Source organism: Harpia harpyja, chromosome 10, assembly GCF_026419915.1.
Source record: "Harpia harpyja isolate bHarHar1 chromosome 10, bHarHar1 primary haplotype, whole genome shotgun sequence".
Taxonomy (NCBI): domain Eukaryota; kingdom Metazoa; phylum Chordata; class Aves; order Accipitriformes; family Accipitridae; genus Harpia; species Harpia harpyja.
This window is the reverse complement of record NC_068949.1, coordinates 716,042-739,325: the sequence shown is the minus strand read 5'-3', so window position 1 is coordinate 739,325 and position 23,284 is coordinate 716,042. Positions and strand designations below refer to the sequence as shown.

General features: G+C 68.1%; 2 protein-coding genes across 3 annotated transcripts; one reads left to right on the top strand and one right to left on the bottom strand.

Moving 5' to 3' along the window:
• Window positions 1–153: 153 nt before the first annotated feature.
• On the bottom strand, window positions 154–23,054 carry COL5A3 (collagen type V alpha 3 chain). The gene is made up of 69 exons (XM_052800310.1): window positions 22,939–23,054; window positions 21,702–21,812; window positions 19,222–19,374; window positions 17,174–17,341; window positions 16,803–17,016; window positions 16,569–16,731; window positions 15,899–16,021; window positions 15,582–15,728; window positions 14,314–14,424; window positions 14,076–14,237; window positions 13,878–13,925; window positions 13,725–13,766; window positions 13,588–13,650; window positions 13,321–13,395; window positions 13,082–13,165; window positions 12,947–13,003; window positions 12,769–12,822; window positions 12,598–12,651; window positions 12,406–12,459; window positions 12,237–12,290; window positions 12,111–12,164; window positions 11,982–12,026; window positions 11,722–11,775; window positions 11,517–11,561; window positions 11,235–11,288; window positions 11,089–11,133; window positions 10,913–10,966; window positions 10,759–10,803; window positions 10,611–10,664; window positions 10,458–10,502; window positions 10,155–10,208; window positions 9,821–9,928; window positions 9,686–9,739; window positions 9,548–9,601; window positions 9,233–9,277; window positions 8,630–8,683; window positions 8,423–8,467; window positions 8,192–8,245; window positions 7,953–8,006; window positions 7,823–7,876; window positions 7,619–7,726; window positions 7,373–7,462; window positions 7,227–7,280; window positions 6,932–7,039; window positions 6,706–6,813; window positions 6,276–6,329; window positions 6,081–6,134; window positions 5,835–5,942; window positions 5,630–5,680; window positions 5,415–5,471; window positions 5,273–5,326; window positions 5,097–5,150; window positions 4,814–4,921; window positions 4,590–4,643; window positions 4,251–4,304; window positions 3,993–4,046; window positions 3,821–3,874; window positions 3,556–3,663; window positions 3,321–3,374; window positions 3,181–3,234; window positions 2,963–3,070; window positions 2,826–2,879; window positions 2,587–2,622; window positions 2,409–2,462; window positions 2,026–2,269; window positions 1,730–1,842; window positions 1,488–1,556; window positions 1,121–1,357; window positions 154–1,000 (listed from the first exon to the last, which is right to left on the bottom strand). Exons 3-69 carry the CDS (start codon window positions 19,298–19,300, stop codon window positions 854–856), a joined length of 5,325 nt encoding a protein of 1,774 aa, XP_052656270.1. The 5' UTR covers window positions 19,301–19,374; window positions 21,702–21,812; window positions 22,939–23,054; the 3' UTR covers window positions 154–853.
• RDH8 (retinol dehydrogenase 8) lies at window positions 21,012–22,975 on the top strand. 2 transcript variants are annotated; one of them, XM_052800308.1, is made up of 6 exons: window positions 21,012–21,163; window positions 21,793–21,954; window positions 22,030–22,209; window positions 22,291–22,384; window positions 22,472–22,655; window positions 22,751–22,975. In XM_052800308.1, exons 1-6 carry the CDS (start codon window positions 21,058–21,060, stop codon window positions 22,973–22,975), a joined length of 951 nt encoding a protein of 316 aa, XP_052656268.1. In that variant the 5' UTR covers window positions 21,012–21,057. The 2 variants fall into 2 exon arrangements, with proteins under 2 accessions (XP_052656268.1, XP_052656269.1); XM_052800309.1 differs by having other exon boundaries at window positions 21,049–21,163; window positions 21,710–21,954.
• Window positions 23,055–23,284: the final 230 nt, after the last annotated feature.

The window sequence follows — 23,284 nt, the reverse complement described above, 5'->3', positions numbered from 1 at the left end:
CCCAAGCCGAATCCCCGCATGCGACGGCCTCGCACGCCCTCGTGCAAGCGGAGACACGAGGCCGGCAGCCTCAGGGCATCACGAGCCCCGATTTGGGGCGCGCAGCCCCCCCCCCCCCCAGGTTTCCATGGAAATCGGCAAGGATTCGGGATGGGAGACGGCTTCGATACAGTCGGTTTATCGTACAGTAACTGCAACGGCACCGGGACCGGGGGCTGAGCCTCAACGTACGGCCCCAACCCCGTCCCAAACCTCCCCACGTCCCCTCTGCCGCGCCGGACGGGCTCTGCCGTGAGCTGGGGCGATCCCCGCCAAGGGGCGGGGGGGGGCTCCCCCCCTGCCACCCACTCCCCCCAAGAAGGGGGCAGAGAATTAGGGAGGGGGGGTGAAGGAGGAGGTTTAACACCCCCCACCCCGGGTCATGGCCTGGCATGGGGACACCGGCTCCGCGACGGCCGGGGAGGGGGCTGGATCCGGGCCCGTCCGGTCCCCGCAGGCATCGGGATGGGGCTCGCGGTGTTGCCGTGCCGAGGGCACGTCCAGTGCTTCACTAAGGGGGCTCTCGGGGAGCGTTGTAGCACCACGGGGAGGGGGGCTGGCTCGAACCCCCTCCCTACAAGCCTGGGGCACCCTGCCCCAGCTTTCCTCCCCCCCCCCCTGCTGCAGGGAGCCGGTAGTATAAATAAGGGGGGGCCGTGCAGGCAGGAGGGGATGGCACTGCGGCGGCTCCGAGTCCTGAGTATGCCAGAGCAGGCCCTGGGTCACTGTCCCTGGCACGGGGGGCGGCGGAGGGAGCGGAGAGCCCCCCCCCCCTTCCAAGCCGTCCCTCCCCGCGCGCTGTCCGGGGCCGCGCTCAGCCCATGAAGCAGACGGGTCCCAGCTCGAAGCCGAATTTCTGATTGGCGTCTCCGAAGTCAACGACGGCCACGTCCATCAGGGGCAGCCGCTCAACGCGGGACGAGGTCACCTCCAGCACCGTCCGCTCCTGGCCACGACGTCCCTGCGGGAAAGGCGGCAAACGTGGCGTACGGGATCGGCCGGGGACACGGCGTGCGGGACGAGCGACGGGGATGGCGGCGGCGGGAAGGAGACGCGGGGTCCTCGCGGCTCGGGGACTCACCTGGCAGCCGTCGTGGAGGGCACGGATGGGGGCAGCCGGGTGGTTGTGCCCCAGCTCCTCCTCGTTGGCCCCGCGGAAGCGCAGGGCACGGGCAAAGGTGCCGGCGCGGGCGTCGTACCAGGCGGCGGCGTGCTGGCAGTTCAGCGTGAAGTTTTGGCGGGCGCTGGCGCTCAGGAGACGCAGGAAAGTGAGTTGGGTCACGGGCACGGCGTTCCCGTCTGTGTCCACGTAGGAGAACTGGAGCGGGGGGGAAGACAGGACGGGGGCTGAGACACAGACACCCGCCTGCCCAGCGGCCGGGGTGATGCCACGCAGGGGGTCCACCTTTCCCCCCACCCCCAGGCCGGATCGCACGAGGAGCTCCCACCTTCTTGCCCCTTTTGAAGGTGCTGTACCACGTCCCCGGCTTCTCCCTGTTCCAGGCGGCCAGTCGGACCTGGGGGTGACAGAGACGGCGTCGGGGCTGAAGCCTCTCCAACCCCCGGCCCCCCAGAGCATGGGGAAAAGCGAGCCCCAAACCGCCCCCATCACGTCCCCGCTGGGAGGGCTGCTGGGGGTGGGGGGTTGTTTTTGGACACCCAGATCCTCTCTGCCCTCGCTCAAACTCACAGCCTCAAACTTCTTATCGGGGAAAAGACAGGTCTCGCCGCCGGCTGTGAAGTTACAGAAAACGCGGAAGGCGTCTCGGGAGCAGCCCTGGTTGGGGTCAATCCAGTATTCGCCTGGGAAGGAGGGCGGGAAGGACAGACAGACGGATAGATGGTCCGGTTCCCTGCTGGCTCTGACCGAGCCTTGGCCAGGGACGCGCCGCACGGGCACCGCCTGGCATGATGTAAAGTCCCCCCCCTCCATCGGAGGGGGTTTTGGTGTTCCCTCTCCCTCAAACTGGCTCCCCAAAACCTCACCGTCCTGGAGGTGCGGGTGGCAAAGCTGCAGCTCCCTGCAGACCCGTGCAGGGCTCTCGGGGGTGCCCAGGGGCCGTCTCAGCTGCTCCACCTCGGTGCGCAGGGAGCTGAGCGACGCGTACACCTCCTCCAGCCCCTCGTAATCCGGGGGGACTCCCTGCTCCCCTGGAACCCCTTTGGTTGCCCGTCGGTGCCTCCTGCTCCGGCTCGAGGGCAGCGGCTCGAGCAGCTCGGCTGGGCGGCCCTGGGACAGAGAGGGATGAAGGGATGAGAGCAGATGGGGGGGGCCAGGTGGTAGGATGAGGGGGGGTCTGGGGACATCAGAGCCCTCCCGGGAGGGGACAGATGTGAAGCGGTGCCTGTCCAGAGCATCCCTTACTCACCGGTGGTCCTGGGGGACCGGGGGGGCCTGTGTCACCTCGGGGACCCAGAGCACCCTGAAAAAAAAGTGGACTCAGCACCGTGGCACTTGGCTCCCTGCGACGGGCCCCGGGTTCTCCCCCGGGAGCACATTAGGAGCTGCCCCCCCCCCCCCCATCCCCATCCCTCCCCAGCACTCACCGGCGAGCCTTTGGAGCCCTTCTGGCCCAAGGGTCCCTGCGGGGAAGAGAAGAGAGGAGAGGGGCACTGGCCAGGCACACGGTGATCCCATGGCAGCTGCCCCCGACCCCCTCCCTGAGGCTTGGGCTCCCCCCTACCCATCTCACCCTCCCGGGGGATGAAGCCCCCGGGGGTCTGCAGGGGAGTTAAGGGCAGGCGGGAGACCTTGGTGAACCCACATAGCGCAGGCAGATACTCACTGAGAGCCCGGGGGGGCCAGGGGGCCCAGTGGGGCCGGTGGGTCCAGCCAAACCCTGTGGGTAGAGAGAGCATCAGCCCCTTGCCTCCCCCCACGTTCACCCAGCCCCTGAGCTCAGGGGAGACCCCAAATACTCACAGGGTCTCCTTTGGGTCCCGGGGGACCCTGAATGCCCGGGAGCCCCTGGTCTCCTTTCTCCCCCATCTCTCCTGGTGGTCCAATGAGCCCAATCAGTCCAGCGTGGCCCTGGGGGCAAAGGGCAGCGTCAGACAGCCCCCTCCCCAGGACCAGGGGGGCTCGGGGACGAGTCCGAGGTAAGGGACCCCAGCTCCTGCACGACCGTCACCTCGTCTCACCTTATCTCCCTTGTGGCCGGGGTCTCCCTTGAGGCCAGGCAAACCCACGGGACCCTGCAAGAGGCCAAGAGGGTGTCACGCACCCTGGACCGTGCCCCGCTCAGATCACCCGTACCCAGGGCTCGCTCACCCTGACTTACCAGGGGGCCGGGTGGTCCCGCTTGTCCCGGAGCCCCCAGCAGACCTTGTTCACCCTGGAAGAGACTCGGTGTGGGCGAGAGGCCTGAGGCTGACCCCCCCCAAAACACCCCTCCAAGCTGCAACCCTCGCAAGCTGCAGCCATCGTGCCCAAGGGGACGTCGCTGGCCAGGGCTTCGGGGCGACGGGCAGCCCCACATGGGCACGGAAACATCCTCCCCGCAGCCCCCGACTCACGGCAGGGCCGGGGATCCCGCGCAGTCCTTCAGAGCCCGGCCGTCCCGGCGGCCCCTGTGCCCCCACGGGCCCTGTCTTCCCGGGTGGCCCCTCTGTGCCGGGTTGTCCCTGGGGACAGAAGGACAGACAGAGCTGAGGCCAGCGACCCTCAGGACCCAGCCTCACCTCTCCGGGGTGGGGGGGTCTGGCCCTGTCCCAGGCTGGTGGAGGCTTCTGGAGGGGGAGTGGGTTTGGGGAGCCCTGGGGTCTACCGGCCACTGCTCACCTTGGCACCCTTCTCGCCCTGACGGCCCTCGCGCCCCATCGGTCCCGTGGGTCCCTGGATGAGGGGACAGAGACACCAGGAGCTGCACGTTGGCCCTGGCCAGGCCCGCTTGCAGCCCCACTTCATCCCGCGCTGTCCCTCCCCATCTCACCCTCGCCGTTCCCCTACTTACCCTCCGTCCAGGGGGACCCGGGGGACCCGGCTCCCCTGAAGCGCCCGGCGGACCCTGAAACGAACCCAGTGGGAGTTTGGGGTGAGGGGAGAGTTCCACAGCCAGGACTGGGGGAAGCGTGGAGGGCGAAGGGTGTGTAGGAGCCCTGGGAAGCAGCACAGCTCAGCTAGAGCCCCTCAAGCCCCCCAGCCTAGGGTGGTCCCGCTGGGAATGTGACCCCCCTTTTGCGGCTGTGATATCCCCAGCTGCCCCACTCACCGGCAGACCGGGGTCCCCGCTGTCACCTTTCTCTCCAGCAGCTCCGTCCAGACCCTACGACACAGGGGAGGGTGAGCACTCACCTAGCCAAGCCCCCCCCAGCTCACCCCTGAGCTGTTGGGACACCGGGCAGCACCGACGAGGCGGAACGGGGAGAGAACCACGGTGTCCCGGCAGCTCCCAACTCCATCACCACCCCAGGGTGATGGCAGCGAGGCAGCGGGTGACACCGGAGCACCGTGGGGGAACGTAGGGGCTGGCTCCAGCCCTGGGAAAGCCCCAGGAGTGGGGCTGCTTCTGCTCTGCGGCCCCTCTAAGGGGTGAGCAGGGGCTACTCACCGGCACACCGGGGTCTCCGGGGGGACCGGGATCACCAGGGAAGCCGATGGGACCCTGCGGAGAGAAGGGGACACAAGCGTGGGACTGGGAGGGAGCCCCAGATCTTCTGTGTGCTGGGAAAGCAGAGGCAGGGACAGGGATTAGTGCCTTGCAGGGCTACTGGGGGGATGTGGGGGCTCGGGACAGCATCCCCCTGCCTCTCCGTGCTTGCTCCTTCCCCTTACCAGGTTGCCTTTGGCTCCATCCTCTCCTGGTGGGCCCTTCTTGCCAGGGGGTCCAGCTGCTCCCGACTGCCCTGCGTCTCCCTTCTCCCCCACATCTCCTTTCACGCCCTGCGGAGGGACGGGGTGGGAGGGTCACATTAGAGCAGGGAAAGGGCAGTTTGGGCAGTAAAATGTTCACCGGGAGCTCTGCCTGTGCTTTCTGTGGCCAGCGAGAGCAGGATCTGGCCCCTGCTCTCCTTGTCTTGCCTCTAAAAGACACCCTGTTCCCCTCTGCGATACTCACGGGTGGTCCGGGCTCCCCCGCGGATCCGGGATCTCCCGCTTCGCCTGGCTCACCCTGGGTGAGAAAAGCAACGGGGCAGATGCTGCCGGATGCTGGGTGGTGCGGGCAGCTCTGCCCAGCCCCAGCACCCAGACTGAGACCCACACCGTCCTCCGCCCTCCCAAATGTGGGCTTACCTTTTCTCCCACGGCACCTGGCTGTCCCACGCCGCCTGGCATTCCCTGGGGACCCTAAAGGCAAGAGGATGGGGGGTACCCACGTTGGGGGCAGTCCCTGCCCCCATTAGCCCCTGCCGAGCCCCCCTAGGGCTGTACTCACCTCGGCACCGCTGGGTCCCTGCGGCCCACGGGGTCCCGGTGCGCCGGGGGGGGCCCTGTGGGGAGCACAGAGGGGGGGGTCAGACTGCAAAGGGCAGCTGAGTCGTGCGGCTCCCATGGGAGAGGGAGACGTGGGAAGCTGGAGATGGGGCAGAAGGAGGTGGAGGGGGAGCGGTGGGTGTGCAGATTGGGACGGCTGCGGGGTTTCCTTACCATGGGGCCAACGTCTCCGTTCTCGCCCTTCTCGCCCGGTGGGCCTGGCATGCCCTGCGGGGATCACCGGTTAGCTCAGGGGGTCTAGAAGCCCCTTGGACAAGGCAGAGGGTGCCCTGGCCCAGGCGGGCTGCGCAGAACCCGGACCCACGCATCCCTCGTCCCCTCCAGCCCGGCAGACCCGATCCCACCCCTCTCCGCTCCCTACCTGCAGGCCAGGGGGGCCGCTTAGGCCAAGGTGACCCCGCGATCCCTCATCTCCTTTCTGCCCAAACATCCCCTGCTGCCCGCGGCGCCCTGGCTCCCCGTCCGCTCCCTGCAAAGGGAGAGGTTGGGGTCAGTGCCGCCCGCCCCACAGAAACCCCAACGTGTGGGGTGGGAGGGCAGGGAAGGGAGCCAAGAGGGAAAGGTGGGGTTCAGTCGAGGGAATAAATGGGGTGGGAAGGGTGCTTACCGCAGGGCCAGGGTGCCCTATGGGTCCCTGGATTCCTGTCGGTCCAGGGGGGCCCTGTGAGACAGGAGCACCCACGTAGGGTTAGGGCAGCCCCCAAACGTCTCGCGCCTCGCTGCTGCCGTCTCCCCCCTGCTCCCAGAGCTGCTCTGCCCCTCGGAGAACCATCCCCGGGCAGAGCAGCCCCTCAGCACTCACCGCCTCGCCCTTGTCGCCTTTGCTGCCCTTCTGTCCGGGAAGCCCCATCTCGCCCTGCCACAAAGGGAAGATGGTGAGAGCCCGCGGCCGGTGAGAGACGGCGAGAAGGGAGCGCTGGCAGCCAGGGAAAGCTGCCATGGCTGGGGAGCCACAGCCAAGGAAATCCCAGCACCAGGGAAACCTGCCACCACCTGGGAAGCAGTGCCAAGGAAGCCTGCCAGGACCAACAGCCCGTTGCCCGCCCAGGGAATCCCCGCTCCTGGGAAGCCAGAGGGGAAACCTGCCCCATCCCAGAGGTTCCTCAGCCCTGGAACATCCCCCAGGCAAGGGGACTTGTCCCCAAAGCCCGTCCCAGGCATCCCCGTGCTGTCAGTAGTGAAATGACAAGGAGCTATTGCTGGAGGTGCCGACTTGTGCCCCCCTGACTTACCTTGTCCCCATCTTCTCCGGCGGGGCCGGGGGGTCCGCCTGGGCCCGGCAGCCCCACGGGGCCCTGGATCCCATCATGCCCGGCCGGACCCATGGGACCTCGCTCACCCTGCGGGCAGGAAGGGGAAGGGCTGAGAGCAGGGCTGGCCGGCACCCATGGGAGACACAGCTTATCCCAGCGCTGTCCCATACCTCCTGCCTCACCCCACACACCCTCTCGCACCTACCGGGGAGCCCTTCTCGCCAATGGGACCGGGGGGACCCTGTGCACCCCCCCGTCCCGGCAGTCCAATGCCTCCAGCAGCCCCCGTGGGGCCTCGCTCTCCGGGGGAACCCTGGGGAGAAGAGAGAGGTGGGGTGGAGGGAAGAAGGCCCCGGCTGTCTTCCTCCTCTCCAAAGAAACATTTATCAACTAGAATTTTAAGCAGGGTGGCAAAATTGCTCCCCAAGGAGTATATATATTCCAAGGGAAACCCCAAAACTCCGGAGAACCCCTCAAATGTCACGATGCTTTGTACTCACTGTGGGTCCAGGGGGACCAGGGGGACCTTCCCCACCCTTCAAGCCAGGTGGACCCTGTAGAAGGGCAGGGAAGATGGTTAGAAGGGACCCTACTCCTTCTCCCGAGGACCATAAAAGGCTGCGTCCAAGCCTGGGACAGCACTCACCGTCTCTCCAGGTGCCCCCCGTGTGCCGGGAAAGCCGTGGATGCCTGGGGGGCCACTCTTACCGGGGATGCCAGCAGGGCCAGGGTCCCCCTGCAAGGTGGAGAGGAGTAGCAGAGAGCTTTGCTCTGTCCCCACCAAGTCGGGGGGAGCCCTCGTGCCCCGCAGAGCTCAGAGGGGACCCAGCCCCGCTTGGCTCAGGCCTGTGGTGGTCGGGGTGAGAGGTTGGACCCCCAGCACGGCTCCTACCTTGGCTCCTTCTCGGCCAGCAGCTCCAGGCAGGCCCTGTTCTCCAGGGGGGCCGGGGGGGCCTGGGTGCCCCCTCTCTCCCACGGGCCCCGTCTCACCTGATTTACCCTGCGGGGAGAGAGCAGGGTGAGCATCTGGGGGTCCCTCCATCCCACCAGGCTCGCTTCAACATAAACACCTCCTGCCTCCATCCCCAGTGCTCACCTGGGGTCCCACCACCCCTGTGGGGCCGGGGGGGCCAGTTTTGCCATGAAACCCCTGTAGAGGAGAGAGGGGTTAATGCTGGGTATTGCCAGGAGTCCCCTCCCCGAGGCAAGGGAGGCAGAGGACCTACCGGCTCGCCACGCTGTCCCGGGTGTCCTGGTAAGCCATCCTTCCCGGCGGGACCCTGAGCAGGAGCAGAGGTAATGGGGTGGGGGATGCAGGCTGCGTAGCTGGGCTCCCCCCCTCCGCTGCCTGCACCCCACAGGGCGCAGCGGGAGGACAAGGACGTGCCAGCCCGATTCTGTCCCCCGCACCGTCTCGAGCACAGGCAGGACCAGGGCAGGACCATGCGCAGCCATCACCACTTACAGGGGGACCTTTCGTGCCCGGGAAGCCGTTGGGTCCTTGTGGACCTTGGGGACCCTGTGAGACGGAGAGAAAACCCACAGTCAGTGGCAGAGGGACTTTCCCCACGGCCCCGCAGTGCCCAGATCCTCTCCCCACGCCCGGCATTCTATTTTCCCCCGGTGCTTGGTCCCTTCCCGGGGTGCTTTTGCAGGAGGACACCCCTCTGCTGCGCATCAACCACCCCTCACTTACCTTCTCTCCCACCGCGCCAGGGGCCCCATCATGGCCAGGATCTCCCTGGGGAGACAAACAGGCTGAGGGCAGCAGCAAAGACCCCCACCCTTCCCACCACCCCACATCAGACCCACTGCCAGCACCCACGGCCGAGGGCCCCTGAGCACGGCGGAGAGATGGGGACGTGGGGGACAGCGGGGACCCCGTGGCCAGGCTCCCACCTACCTTCGGGCCCGGTTTCCCTGTGGGACCAGGCAGACCTCGCTCCCCTGGGAGGCCCTGCACAGGCGGGAGGCAAAGAGTGGGGGTGAGATGTGGGGCAGGGAGCAGGGCTGAGAGTGGGGTAAGGAAAGGGGAGACAGGGCTGGAAGTGGGGGTACAGGGCAGGGAGAGGGGCTGGGAGCGGGGTGGGAAGCTGGGGGACCAGGATGGGAGTGGGGCAGGGAGGCGGGAGGAACACGGCTGGCCCCAGGGTGGTTCCCATGGGATACAGGCAGAAGTTTGGAATCTGGTCACCACGGGTTACAGTGGTCCCCATGGTCTGGTTGTCACGGGAAACAACCGGCTCCAGCCTAACTGATACCGGCAGGCTGCGGAGCATGTTGCTGTGGGATACAGCAGACCCCCAAGCTCGGTCGCCACGGGTTACAGCCGGCCCTAGGATTGTTGCCATGGGATACAATCCACCCGGGAATGGTTGTGGCGGGATGCAGCTGGACCCTGGGATGGTCACGGTGGGATACAGCCAGCCCTCCGGTAGTCACCGGCCAAGGCACACGGGGTGATTCCTCTCACCCCGAGCTTGGGGCCGGGGCTGCGGTTACTCACCGGGGGCCCTCGCTGTCCCGTCTGCCCAGCCTGGCCAGCCTTGCCCTGCGGGGAAAGAAGAGGTGGTGGGGAGAGCAGAGCACGGGGCAGACCCCCACATGCCCCCCCGAGGGGACAGAGCGTGCCCAAGTGCATTTGGGAGAGGACATGTAACACGGGAACGGAGAGGGCCATGCGGCTGGGTCCCTTCCTCGGCTTTGAGCTCAGCTCAGCCCCACTCTGGCTCGCAGAGGGGGTGGCAGAGCAGGATGTGGGGGACACAGAACGGCCTGGAGGGATGGGACGGGGTGATACAGAGGGACAGGGCTGACTCACCCTCTTGCCTTTCTCTCCTGCCAGCCCCATGGGACCCTGGAAGCCAGTGGAGCCCTAAGGAGAGAGGACAAGTGATAACCCAGGGCCGATGAGGCACCTGGGGTCCCAGGGACACCCCAAAGTCTCCCCCATGCTCACCTTGGGGCCCTGGCGCCCAGGATAGCCCGGGAGACCCGGCACTCCCAGCTTGCCCTGCAAGGGAGAGAGCAGAGCTGAGCCACAGGCTACGAAGGACGCAGGGACGGGGACACAGGGACACAGGGCTCCGCTCACCTTCTCTCCTGCGGGGCCGGGAGCACCCGGTTCCCCCACGGGACCCGTCTGCCCCTTCAGCCCCTCGGGGCCATCCTCACCGCGGGGGCCCAGCAGACCCTGGTCACCCTGGAATGGTAACGCAGAGGTGCGGGGAGCACGCTGCCAGGGGGGGACAGGGCTGCTCCCTCGGGTCCCAGCTGTCCCCACAGACAGAGCTGTGTGTGTCCCCCCGGTTCCATACCACCATCCCGAATCCTGCAGCCAGCCAGCAAAACCTCACGGGGTTTCACGGCACCCGCAGCTACCCCACCCAGCCCTGATGAGGAGACCCCCACATCGGGACCCCACTTACCCTGTCGCCCTTGGGGCCCATGTCCCCCTTAAAGCCGGGGAATCCATCTTCTCCCTGAACAAGAGGCACATTTTGGGGGGCTGAGACTGCGTTAGCTCTGGTACAAGCCCCAGATGGGGTCACAGTGTGGGGCTGAGCCCCAAATCCCAAAATGGAGGGGCTGGCCCCCGCTGCAGCCCAGGCGTCCCCCCACCCACAGCTATCTCAGGGCAAGGACGAGTGCCCCCCAACACCAGGGACCCACAGATACCACAGGACGAGGACCCCTGTCCCCTGCTGTCCCCTCTCCCCAACACCTCTTACCTTCTCCCCTTTGCTGCCCTTCAGGCCCCGCACGCCAAAAGCTCCCTGCAGAGACACAGAGGGGTTGGAGGGGAGACCCCAGCCCAGGGGACGCCGCCTGACCCCCCACATCATGCCTTGGCAGAGCCCGGCGGAGGGGGAGGCTGTGCTTACCTTCACCCCACGGGGTCCTGGATAACCGACGGGACCAGGGGCACCCACAGGGCCCTGGGGACAGAGAGTCAGCAAAAACGGGACCCTCCCCTTGGAAAGAGGACCCGATCCCCTTGCCCAGGGCACGAGAAGGGGATCAGTCCCTTACCTGGAGGCCCTTCTCTCCAGCTGGCCCTTCTCGGCCAGGGTGACCCTGCAGGGATGCACAAGATGTGAGTCCCAAGCCGGGACGGTGATGCTGCCCTGCGGTCCCCGCTCTGCCGGGGACCGGAGTGACCGCACAGCCCCTCGCCGGTACTCACCGGGGGCCCGTCGGCCCCAGCCACACCCTGTATTCCCGGCTTCCCCGGCAGGCCCTGGGCAAGAGGAGGATGTGTGGGGATGCAGAGGGACTGGGGTCACCCCTGCAGCTCCCCACCATCCGCTCAGAGCTGGGGCAGCTCCGGACCCCCCCCATCCACGCTGGATCCTGACTCACCTTCTCCCCTGGCAGCCCGACGGGGCCCTGGGGGCCAGGCAGACCCTGCCAGAGAACAGACCGGGGTGCTGAGAAGGGACTGAGGGAGCATCTGAGCCCCCAGCCCCGTGGGGACACCCCACTGGCCCCCTATCACCTCCACGTACCTGCGGACCGGGGTTCCCTTGCTGTCCCGGGGGTCCCGGCTCCCCGTGGATTCCCTGGGGGGGGCAGAGAAAGTCCATTAGTGCAGCAAAAAGCCCCCTCAGACCCCAGGATGTGCCACTCGGACCCTCACTGTACCCCCGTGGACCCTCCCAGCCCATGCACCCCACGAGGGCACGTGGGAGCTCTCGCCCCAGCCCTGCCTCCCCCTCCCTGGAGCATCCCGGTCTCTCGCTGGCTAATTCGGGCTGGGTGCTCCCAGGGGGGGGCCCACTGACACCCACCACATTGCCTTTGGGCCCCGGCGCTCCGTCGATGCCGCTGGCACCCTGCAGAGGAAGGAGGGAGGATCAGGGTGATGCTGCGCCCCAAGGTGACGCCGCACCAAGGACGATGCCGTGCCCAGGCTGACGGGTGACAGAGAAAAATCCCCTTGGTCCAAGGTGAGGACAGATGGACAGACAGACAGGCAGGAGCGGTGTCTCATACCGGTGGTCCGGGGGGCCCGGGGGAGCCACGTGAACCGATCAGGCCTCGCATACCCTAGGGCCAAGGACAGAGGGTTCAGTGGGGGCTCAGAAGGCAGCACTGACCCCAGCACCCCGTATTCCTTAGGGTGGGGGAATCCAGTGCCCAAATCTCTCCAAAAAGGTGCAGGCAGAAAGCTGGGGACCAAGCTTGCCCCCCACCGCTCCTGGGGCTGGGGGAGAAGCCAGGGCAGGCACCCAGTGCCGGCAGCAGGTACTTACAGGTTCCCCAGGCTGCCCCCGAGGTCCCGGGAGGCCGTCCGAGCCCTGGAGAGAACAGAGTGGAGCTGAGCACATCCCACCAACACCAGCAGGGCCTGATCCTTCCCCATCCCTCTCCACGCTCCTCACCTTGGCGCCTTTCTCCCCAGGGGGGCCCGCCGGTCCTGGTTTCCCCACATCACCCTGCAGAAGAAAGAGGGTGAGGCGGCGTGGGGACGGTGGTGGCAGGAGGGGACACGGTGCGGTCCCACTTACCCTGTGGCCCTTCTCGCCTGGCAGCCCCGGCAGCCCGTCGAAGCCCCTGTCACCCTGTGGGGTAGGACAGGCATCAGGCTGAGCCCACGTCACCCCCCCCCACACAAGGACCTGGGTGTCCTGGCCCCCCACCCTGCTGCCAGCACCGATACCACCCCACGCACGAGACCTTGGGTCCGGTTTCCCCCGGGAGACCCCTGGCACCATCTGCTCCAGCACGACCCTGCAAGACAAGTCAAGGGAGTGGGAAGGGGCCCGAAGCTCGGAGCCCCTCGGGATGGGGATGGGAAAGGGGCACCCTGGCACGTGACAGTGGACCAGGACATTTGGGGGAGGCAAAACCTGAATCCCCAGCGCCTACCCGTCTGCCCAGCTTCCCCGGCGGCCCCGGTGGTCCCTGCATTCCCCGGGGACCCTGATGGAGAAGAGGGGAAGGTGTCAGGGCTGGGCTTGCCTGCAGCCTGCCAGACCTCTGCCTGGGGCATAAGCCTGCACACCCTCTCCTCGCAAAGCCCAGCCGAGCGAGACTCACCCGTGGCCCCATGTCCCCCGCGTCTCCTTTCAGTCCCGGGTGTCCTGGCAGACCCTACAAAAACAGGAGAGCATGGAGACCCCACCGTGAAGGTTTGCTCGATGTGAAGATTGGCCCGACAAGGTGCATCTTCGTGGGGTGGGCACCCTGCAGCGGCCCCCACACCAGCCATACTCACCAGCGGTCCCGGGCGGCCGGTCAGCCCCATGGGACCTGGGGGACCCTTCATGGCAAGCTGGGGAGAGAAGGGAGGAGAGGGGTGAGGGGGAGTGGGGAGGCTGGGCAGGGGGGCTGGTCCGCGAGGGGTCCTTACCTTCGCCTGCTGCAGGATCGCTTGGGCTTGGGCTTCTTGGAAAGAGACAGTGGGACCCTTGAGGGAGTCTCCACCGAACTGGAACTGGGAGGAAGGAGCAGAGTGAGGGACAAGGGGAGCCACCGAACCCCAGCCCTGGGGACAGCCAGCTCCGTGTCACCTAGAGAGCTGTCCCCTGCCAGACTCCACAGGAGCAGGCGGCAGGGTCCCCGAGGATCCTGTCCTGCCCCAGCACTTACCGGCAACATGATCATGGTCCCCGCCGGGCCGCGGATTCCATCAGCTCCTGGCAGCCCCGGCCGTCCTGCGGGACCCTAGCAGAGGGGAAGCGGGGGATAAGCCGTCATCACGCCGGGTAGAAGCCAGGCTGTCAGGTCAGGGCTTGCAGCTCCATCGCCCCGCGTGCATGCCGGCATGCACTGGCAGGACTGCCGGGACGCCTGCGGCCCCAGCCCTGCCGCAGGGCAGCTCTGGCCCCGTCGCAGCCCTCCCCGTCTGCTCCGTACCTGATCTCCAGGGTCCCCGGGCAGCCCTGGGAGCCCCGGTGGTCCCAGGGGACCTGTTTCCCCCTGCGGAGAACACAGAAGCATGTTAATGCTTTGGCACCTCCAATCCCTCCCCACCGCAGCCCCTCGCTCCTCACCGCAGGGCCTGGGGGTCCCGGCGGCCCCTCGAATCGCCAACCCTAAAGGAGAAGAGAGCAAGCCACGTCCTGCGAACCGTCTCAGATGGGTGGCCCTGGGGTACCACAAAGGGCTGGGGCCACACGTCCCCACGGGGGCTGCGGCCCACTCACCGGTTCCACGATGGCTGGCTCGCCCTTCTCCCCCTTCAAGTTAGGCTCCTGCAAAACATCAGGGTGAGGAGAATCGGTCGAGAGCTGGGCTGGGGTGAAGGGCTCCGAACCACCTACGTGGCTGCTGGACCCCGTACCGTGGCCCCAGCTCAGCCAGCGGTAGCTGGGGGGGGTCCCAGTTCTTGTCCCCAGCATTACCTGAGGAGCCTGGATCACCGTCTCCTCCCGCTCAGCAGGGCCGAACCGCTCCCGGCTCGCAGGGTCCCCATCGTAGTAGTCCTCGTAGCCCGGCAGCTCCGTGCTACCAGCCCCAGCGACTCCATCATCTTCAAGTTCAAGCATAAGCTCCTCGCCAGCGTCCTAAGGGATGGGGAGACGCTGGGGTTGTGAAGGAGGGGACTCCCCTGCCTGCCCCAGCCCCCAGCCCTGGTGCTACCTCGAAGGGGTCGGTGCCGTTCAGGGTGACGCTCACGGTGGTGGCAAGGCTGGAGGGGACCGGCGGCAGGGAGCTCTCCTCCATGGACGGCGTCGGTGTGGGTGCGCTGGCCTTGGGCGATGCGGAAAGGGCGCAGGGTGAGGAAGGGAGCGCTGCGGCAGAGGGAGGTGCTGGCCCATGACCCTTGTGGGGTCCCGCAGGCCGGCAGGGCCAGGGGATGCCCTGCTTTTGGGGGGGGGGGGGGCCACGGTTGGACTCACGATGTCCCCACCCCACCACAGCCCCTGCCTGGCTTTGGGACATGGGAGCCGTTCCCCTTTTGGGACAAGGCACCGGGACTCCCGCTCCTCAGGGACCGCTGGCTCGCAGCGATGCTGGGGCAGAGGGGAAGGCAAGCCGAGGGGAAGGCAAGCCAGCGCTCGGCAGCTGCTGCTCCCAGGCGTGGGGGCGGCCGTTCCCCCACACACCAGGGCCGCACGGTCCCTGGCTCCAAGCAGCACCTGGAGCACGGCCACCCCTCGCCGGGTCTCTCCGGCCCGGCTCAGCCAAGGCTGACTCATCGGCAGGAGGGGCCACCGTCCCCGGGCCGCCCTTGGCCAGCACCGCCGTCCCCAGCTGCAGCCGTGACCCATTTCCAGAGCCAAAGGGGCCGAAGGCAGAGGTGGGGGGCTGCCTCCTGCCCTGCCCCGGCGTCTCCGCCCAGGGGATCCCCACCGGCTCCCAGGACACGCTCCGTAAGGCCAGGAGCCGTGGGGATGGCTCAGCCCCAAGTGCCAGCGGGATCGGCAACCTTGTGGGGATGCGCCGGCTGCCCAGGCGCCCTCGAATCCCGAGGGGGAGCCGTTCTGGCCAGAGCCCTGCAGTCACATCCAACAGACCCAAAGGTCCAGCTCCATGGAGGCCAGAGAGGCTGGAGCCGGCCCGCTTTGCCCCGGACTGTGCAAAGATGAGGCTGAGGGTTGCTTTGGATGCAACAGGCCGCGTGTGGCACGGCATGAGCTTTGTGTACAGGCACTGCCAGCTCCGGGATGCATCTGGGTCTGCCTCGGGCCATGCACACCTGGAGCCGCTCTGCATTTAAGCCGGATTTGGGTCCCGGCTGTCCCGCCTCAGCACGAGGAGCCAAGCTGCGGCACGGCGCTGGCTGACAGGCACTGGGGAGCTGCGGAGCGGGCACGCCACAGCCAAGCGCAAGCAGCAGGTTAGCAGAGCTGGGTTAACCAGGGTGGGTTAAGCAGCCGCAGAGGCGGGTTAGTCACGCTCTCTACCTGGCTGGCCGTGACGGAGGGCACAGAGGTCTCGTGCTGCTCCAGCAGCTCCTTGTTCCTCCTCTTCTTGCCCTTGCCCTTCCGCTTGCCTTTCCCCTTTCCCTTCTTGCCCTTCCTACGTGGGGCAGCGGTGGGCTCCGGGCTGCTCTGCAAGGGGCAGCGCAGACGCCGGCGAGGAGAGAAACGCGGGCGTCAGGGGCCCTGGCAGCTCCCCCCACGGTGACACCAAGCCTGGCAGTATCCCTGTGGGCTGCCTGGCAGGGTGGGGGCTCCCAAGGGTTCCCCCAGCCTTTCCTCTTCCCAGCTTGGGTGCTTACCTCCTCCGGGAAGGGGGCTAGGAGGGGGTAGAGCAGGGGCTGGTCGCAGCCTGGCATGTAGAGCTGGCAGTAGGAGTGGGCGGCCTCGGGGTCGGCCACAATCAGCAGCTGCTGGACATCACCCTGTGGCAAAGAAGAAGGGGGGAGCACGAGGGAGTGGGTTTTCTGCCTCCCCCCGCCCCATATCTGCACCCCGAGCCGGTCAGGTGCCCACGCACACCCCAGACATGCGTGCAAGAGCCGGTGCTCGTGGCCAGCCCTGTCCCTGCTGTAGCCGGCCGGTCCGTGGGCGGCTCGGGGCAGCCAGTGTAGACACCCCCTCGGCCGGGTGGAGGGGTGCAGGGGGGTGGCGAGTGAACAAAGGGACCCTTGTCTGCCTGCTGGGGACAATATGGGGGGGGGCAGCCCCACTCGCCTCGCTGCCTCAATGCTGCCGCTTTGCCCGTGGCCCCTGACATTTGCAGCGGGCAGGAATGCAGGGAGAGGAACCAGGGCACCCCACGGGGATGGGGACACCCCACAGGGACAGAGACCAGCCCCCAGCGCAACTGGGGCCTCTACCGACCAGGCCAACTGGGTCCCCCCACCTTCCCCGGACCCCTCACTACCAGGGCAAGGATGCTGTGGGACAGCCAGGGCCTCTGGCACATGGATTTGGGGAGGGACCCACCTCGAACACCTCCTCATCCAGGAGGCGGGCCCCAAAAATCGTCACCCCCTCGGTGCTAACGAGGGGCTGAGGTCCCCGCTCCAGCGGCAGCGTGGCGAGGAGGTGACAATCCACCAGCAAGGAGACGTTGGTGCCCTTCACGGCCAATGCCACGCGGTGCCACCTGCGGAGACGGGACTCGGTCGCAGCGAGAGGGGCCGGAGAGACCCCCTGTCCCCCCCCTCCGGCACTCACCTGCCATCGGCCAGGTTGACCCTGCGGAAGACGGGGTACTGCTCAGGGGCCGGCCGGCCCTCCTGGTCCTCGTAGAGGAAGACGGGCGAGAGTCCGATCTCCATGCCCAGCTGCTGCACGCCTCGCTCATCGTAGATGGAGAGCAGGAAGGCTTGTCCTCCACGCCGGGCACGCACCGTGGCCAGGATGGAGAAGTCCTCGGGGAAGGAGCCACCTGCAGCAGGGAGGAAGAGGAGCAACCATCAAGCTAAGCCCCCCCGATGCACCCCAAGAGGTGGCTCTGCACCCCGAAAGGGGACGCTTGCCCTTGGAGCGGCTCGGTTTGCACCCCGCAACGGGCTCGGCGGCTCCGCGGCCACCCGGTGCCGTACCGGGGAAGAGCTGCCGGGTGGGTGCGCTGAGCTGGGTGCGGTTGTCCACGCGGAAAGCGAAATCGGGGTCTTCGGTCCCCGGGCGCTGCGGGCAGATCCCAGCGGTGACGGAGACGCCGTCCCGGCCGTCCTGCATGCCCAGCATCTGCAGCACGTCCACAGGCACCGCTGCGGGGCGAGAGGGGACCCTTCAGGGGGTGGGGACCCACCGGAGACACCCCAGCCGTTGTCTGTGCTTCCAGCCGGGGACCGCGGCCGCATCCCCATCCCCCTGCCTGCCTCCTGCCAAGCCGGGCCGGCCCGGTGCCAGGCAGCTGTGTGGGCCCAAGGTCCGGTCCCGCGGCCGCCAGATTCCTTCGCCGCATTCCTCCGCCCCCGGCCCTGCTCTGCACCCCACGGCACGGCTGCACCCCATGGGGCGGGAGGGCTCCGTCACCCATGGGAGATCCCCGTCACCCCCTAAGCACAGCCCGGCTGCACCCAACCAGGGGCTTGGGGAGAGGGTTGGGGGTGCTGCCCTCTCTCTGCAGGGAGCCGGACCCCAATCGTCGCCTGCGCCTGGGCGCTTGGAGGGTTAATCCGGCACAGCCAGGTGTGTATGGGGGGGGTGCGGGCTGGGGGCTATGACTGCAGCCACATCAGAGAGCACCAGGGCCCCCCCCCCAGCCCGGGGCTGCACCCACCCTCCCTGCCAGAAAGGCCTGTCCGGGCAGGCCAGGCAGGGGGATCCAGGGGGGCAGCAATTCCTCCCGGAGCTCCCCAAACTGCCCCCAGCCCCCCCACCACCACCACCCAGCCTGGCTGGGGCACCCCAAGCATAAGCCGGGACATGGTAGGACAGGACCAGGCTGGGAACTGGCTGACCCCGCTCCGGTCAAGCCGTCTCTCAGGCCCTTCTGACCCCGGCACATGGGTCCGGTTTCCTGCCGGCGCTCCCCAGGGAGAGCCGTCACCCGGCCATGGTGTGCCGGGGTGGATAGGGACCCCCCCCCCACGATCTGGGAACCCCCAGTACAGGGTTGGTGGGTGGCCCTGGAGTGGCTGTACCGGCCAAGCCCCTCCAGACGCCAGACCCGGGCGTGTGCGGCATGGGTGGCTCAGGGAGCCGGGGGGGGGACAGGGGTGCCGGTGGCTCGGCATCGCTCCTGGTAAAGCCAAGGGGTAGGGTAGGGCGCGGCGAAGCTGGCGGGAGCGGGACGAGGGCCCCCCCCACAGCCCCCCATGGCCTCCGGGAGCCCGTGCCAGTGCTTATCCCCATCATTCACGCTTCAGGTGCTTCCCCAGACCCCCCCCTCCATTGCCCCCCCAGGCCAGGCAGGGAACCCAGGCATCCGGGGCACCCCACCCCGCCTGCTCCCCCGTTCCGGGGGCAGCAACCCCACCAAGCGACCCGGGGGATTGCACCCCTGCCCCGGGGGGAGCACCCCCTGCCTACGGGGAGCACCCCCACGGAGGGACCCGGGGGGGGAGCACCCCTGCCCCTGGGAAAGCACCCCCACCCGGAGCCCCACGGGGTGCACCCCTACCAGGGGACCCACAGGGAGCACCCTCGCCCTGGGGGGGAGCACCCCTGTCCCACGGGGAACACCCCCACCAAGGGACCCGGGGGAGCACCCCCTCCCCAGGAGGAGCACCCCTGCCCCGGGGGGAGCACCCCCAAGGGACCCACGGGAAACACCCCACGCCCGGGGTGAGGGGGGGCTGTCCCTGTCACCAGCTGTGCCACCCCACGGCCGGAGCCACGGGGGACCCCCAGAGTCCCAAGGGGTGCCCCGACCCCCCCCCCGGGACGCCGTGCCGCCCCCCCGGCCCTGTCCGTGGTGCTGAAAGCGGCGGCGGGGCCCCCGGGGGCCCCCACGCGTGACAGCAGCGGGGATCCCACGGGGACATCCGCGACCCCCCTGGTCCCCACGCCGGGGTTCTCGGGGCTCAACCCGCCGGTGTCCCCCACCTCCCCGCGGAACTGAGGCGGGGGGGGGGGGGTGGCGAGAAGAGACACGCGTGGGCGTGGGGTGTCCCGGCCCCCCCCCCCACCCGGTACGCGTTACCTGCCCTGGCCGGGGGCAGCCCCTGCAGCAGGGTGAGGAGAGCGGCGAGGAGCGCGGCGGGGACCGGGAGACCCTCCATGCCCGGCCCGGTGGGTGCCCGGTGCCCGGTACCGGAGCTCGTAGCCCGCCCTGTCCGCTCCAGGCTCGTCGGGGCTGCGGGGAGGGGAAGGGAGGGGAGGGGAAGGGAGGGGAGGACCGGGGGAGGACCGGCTCACCGGGAGCCCCCGCCTCCCGTCCGGCCCACGGGCGGGTCCCGGGACCGACACCGGCCCCGGGTGGTCCCGGCTGCGAGATCCCACCGCCCCGAACGGGGCCAACGGGAGAGAGACTTCAGCCCCGCTGCGAGGTTTAGGGGGACAGGGGCCCCCAACCTGCTCCCAGCCCCACTGCGAGGTTTAGGGGTGCAGAACACCCCCCACACCCTGCTCCTAGCCCCACTGCGAGGTTTAGGGGTCCACGGCCTCCCACCCTGCTCCCAGCCCCACAGCAAGGACGGGGGGTTTTGGGGTGCAGAGCTCCCCACCCTGCTCCCAGCCCCACAGCAAGGACAGCAGGTTTTGGGGTGCAGAGCTCCCCACCCTGCTCCCAGCCCCACAGCAAGGATGGGAGGGTTGGGGTGCAGAGCTCCCCACCCTGCTCCCAGCCCCACAGCAAGGACGGGGGGTTTTGGGGTGCAGAGCTCCCCACCCTGCTCCCAGCCCCACAGCAAGGACGGGGGGTTTTGCGGTGCAGAGCCCCCCATCCTGCTCCCAGCCCCACAGCAAGGATGGGGGGCTTGGGGTGCAGAGCCCCCCATCCTGCTGCCAGCCCCACAGTAAGGTTTAATGGTGCAAAGCCCCTCCCCCGGCTCGCAGCCCCACAGCAAGGAGAGTGGGTTTTGGGGTGCAGAGCCCCCCATCCTGCTCCCAGCCCCACAGTGAGGTTTAATGGTGCAGAGCCCCCCCCGCCCCGCTCCCAGCCCCACAGCAAGGATGGCAGGTTTGGGGGTACATGGCCCCGTACCCCACACCTAGCCCCACAGCAAGGACAGCAGGTTTTGGGGTGCACAGCCCTCCACCCTGCTCCCAGTCCCACAGCGAGGTTTAGGGGTGCAGAGGCCTCCCCCCCCAGCCCCACAGCAAAGATGGCAGGTTTTGGGGTGCATGGCCCCAAACCCCACTCCTAGCCCCACAGCAAGGACAGCGCATTTTGGGGTACAAAGCCCCCCACCCCACTCCCATCCCTACACCAAGGCTGGGGATTTTGGAGCACCCATCCCCACAGCAAGACTGGGGGGTTTGGGGGACCCCCCCACCCCACGGCACAGCTGCCGCTCGGCCGGGCTGGTCCCCAGGGCCCGGCTGGCCGGAGTCGCCCCATTGCCTCATCGCCTGAGTCATGGCCGCTCGGCTCCGCTCCCCCGGTTTTCCATTTCCCGGCAAATATTTACCGTCGTCTCTGCAGTAACAAGCCCCCGCGGACGCCCCCGGCCCCCCAAACCGAGCCTCTGCCCGCTCCCACACGGGGCTCTGGTGGCAACGCAGCCCCCTCCCCAACCCTCGGCCGCCTTGTCCCAGCTTCCCCACGGACCCCCATGACAGGTTTGGGGGGCTGTGGGGTCCCCGACGGGCCCAGGGTGGGCACCTGGCTACGGGGCCGCAGCCACGCGTGCCATCGCCCGTCCCCATCCACGTCCCCGAGGGCTGCCGCGCGCCGTATCGGTGGGCAGGGGAGGGGGCCGTGGCCCGGCGGACCCCCGTGCCCTCCCCAGGGCTGCCCCGGGGAGGTTGATCCTGCTCCCACGTGACGCCGGGTCCTGATCTCATAAGAGACTTTGGACCGCCGGCTAGTGCAGCCATGGCCACCCTCGTGCCCCGCACCGTCCTCATCACCGGTTGTTCCTCCGGCATCGGCCTCGCCGTCGCCGTGAGGTTGGCGCAGGACCCCCAGCAACGCTTCCAGGGTAAGGAGCGGGGAGGGGACCCTTCCACGCTGTCCCGGGGGGGGACCCACGGCCCCACGTCTGCCCCAGCAAGGCGGGGACGGGAGCCCTCCAGGATGGGGCGGCAGGCTGGGGAGGGTGCAGCATGTGGGGTCCCCGTCCATCCAGCCCCAGAGACTTTCTCCCCACAGCCCCCAGGACTCGAAGTCCCACAGCCCCAAGCTCGCAGACCCCACCGCCTCGGTGAGCCGAGGTGTCCCTGTGCCCCCCACCCACCGCCCTGCCAGGCGGAGGGGAGTTGGGGACGTGGGGCAGCCCCACGGGGACACAGGTGGCACGAGCAGCGCACGGCTGCGAGCGCACAAGCATGTAACCGGGTCTGGCGGCACGCTCCCACCCGGGTGGACGCACACGCGTGTGGTCCCCTCACGCCATCCTCGTTCCTGTGCCACCCGTTGTCACATACACGCATGTGTGTCCCCACAACTCCGCTGCCCCACCACCAACCCCGCACCAGGGCTGGGGATTAGTCCCGGGGGGAGATTAAAGGCTGTGTTACCAAAGCAGCTTAGGGAACATCATCCCGGCTTGACCCTCCGACCCCGGCTGGCATCTGGGGTCCCCCTGACCGGGGCTGGGGCTCCCCGCAGTCATCGCCACCATGCGGGACCTACGGAAGAAGGAGAAATTGGAGGAGGCGGCCGGACCGGCGCTGGGAAAGACGTTGAGCATCCAACGCCTGGATGTCTGCAGCGACAGCTCGGTGGCAGAGTGCATGGAGAGCATCCCCGGGGGACGGGTGGATGTGCTGGGTGAGCGGGGTGGTGGGTGGGGGGCCACAAGGGGCGGCCAGAGGGGGTCTCTGAGCCCCCCACACTGTGCCACAGTGAATAACGCCGGCGTGGGGCACGTCGGTCCGGTGGAGAGTATCAGCGTGGAGGAGATGAAGCGCATCTTCGAGACCAACTTCTTTGGGGTTGTGAGGATGATCAAAGCCGTCCTCCCCGACATGAAGCGGCGACAGAGCGGTCACATCGTGGTCATCAGTAGCGTCATGGGGCTGCAGGGTGAGGTGGGGGGGGGTCCCGCTGTGCGGGGGTCTCGCTCCAGGGGTTGTCTCGATGAGCTCAGCCCCTCTCTGCTCACAGGGATCGTCTTCAACGACGTCTACGCCGCCTCCAAGTTCGCCGTGGAGGGGTTCTGCGAGAGCCTGGCCGTGCAGCTGCTGCAGTTCAACGTCTTGTGAGTGTGATGGGGCGCGGGGAGCACCCCAGAGGGCCCAAGGGTGGCTCTGGACCCCCACCCTGAGCACCCGCCGTGGTCCCACAGCGTCTCCATGGTGGAACCGGGCCCCGTGAACACGGATTTTGAGTTGAAGCTGATGGAAGAGGTTTCACGCTCCGAGTTTCCCGGCACCGACCCGGCTACCGTGCGGTACTTCAAGGACGTATACCTGCCGGCTTCCCACGAAATCTTTGCCACGTTGGGGCAGAGCCCTGCCGCCGTGGCTGAGGTGTGGGGCTGAGAGGAGTTTGGGGGGCGGGGGGGGTGCTCTGGGCGCCATTCCCGGCCCCACGCTAGCCCTGAGCCCCTCCTCTCCACTCACAGGCGATCGTGAACGTGATCAGAGCCAGGCGTCCGGCTTTCCGCACGCAAACCAACAGCCTCTACACGCCGTTGGTGGCCCTCAAGTACGCGGATCCCTCGGGGGACCTGTCCGTGAGGACCTACTACCGCCTGCTCTTCAACTACGGCACCCTCTTCCACCTCAGCATGGCCGCCCTGCGGTGCCTCACCTGCGGCTGCTTCCGACGTAGGGTCACCCCGCTCTGAGCGGGGCACCCCAGGGAGGGGAAGCTCGGTCCCTTGATGATGGGGAGGGGGCTACGGCCGCAGTCCCGCACCCCTCCCCGGCATCGCTCACAGGAGGACAGATGGACGGCACCGGCGGCTGAATGCGTCCCCCGGGGTGTCAGAGCCGGGGGTGGGGGGGCTCAACTGGCAGGATGGGGTCCTGGTGGGGCTGAGCCCTCCGTTGGATGGAGAGGAGGGTGGGGAGCCTTGGGGGAGCCTGGGGGGGGGGGGGGCCTTGGGGGCAGTTGGGGGAACCTGTGGGGTGAGGAGCTGGGGCAGGGAGAGCCT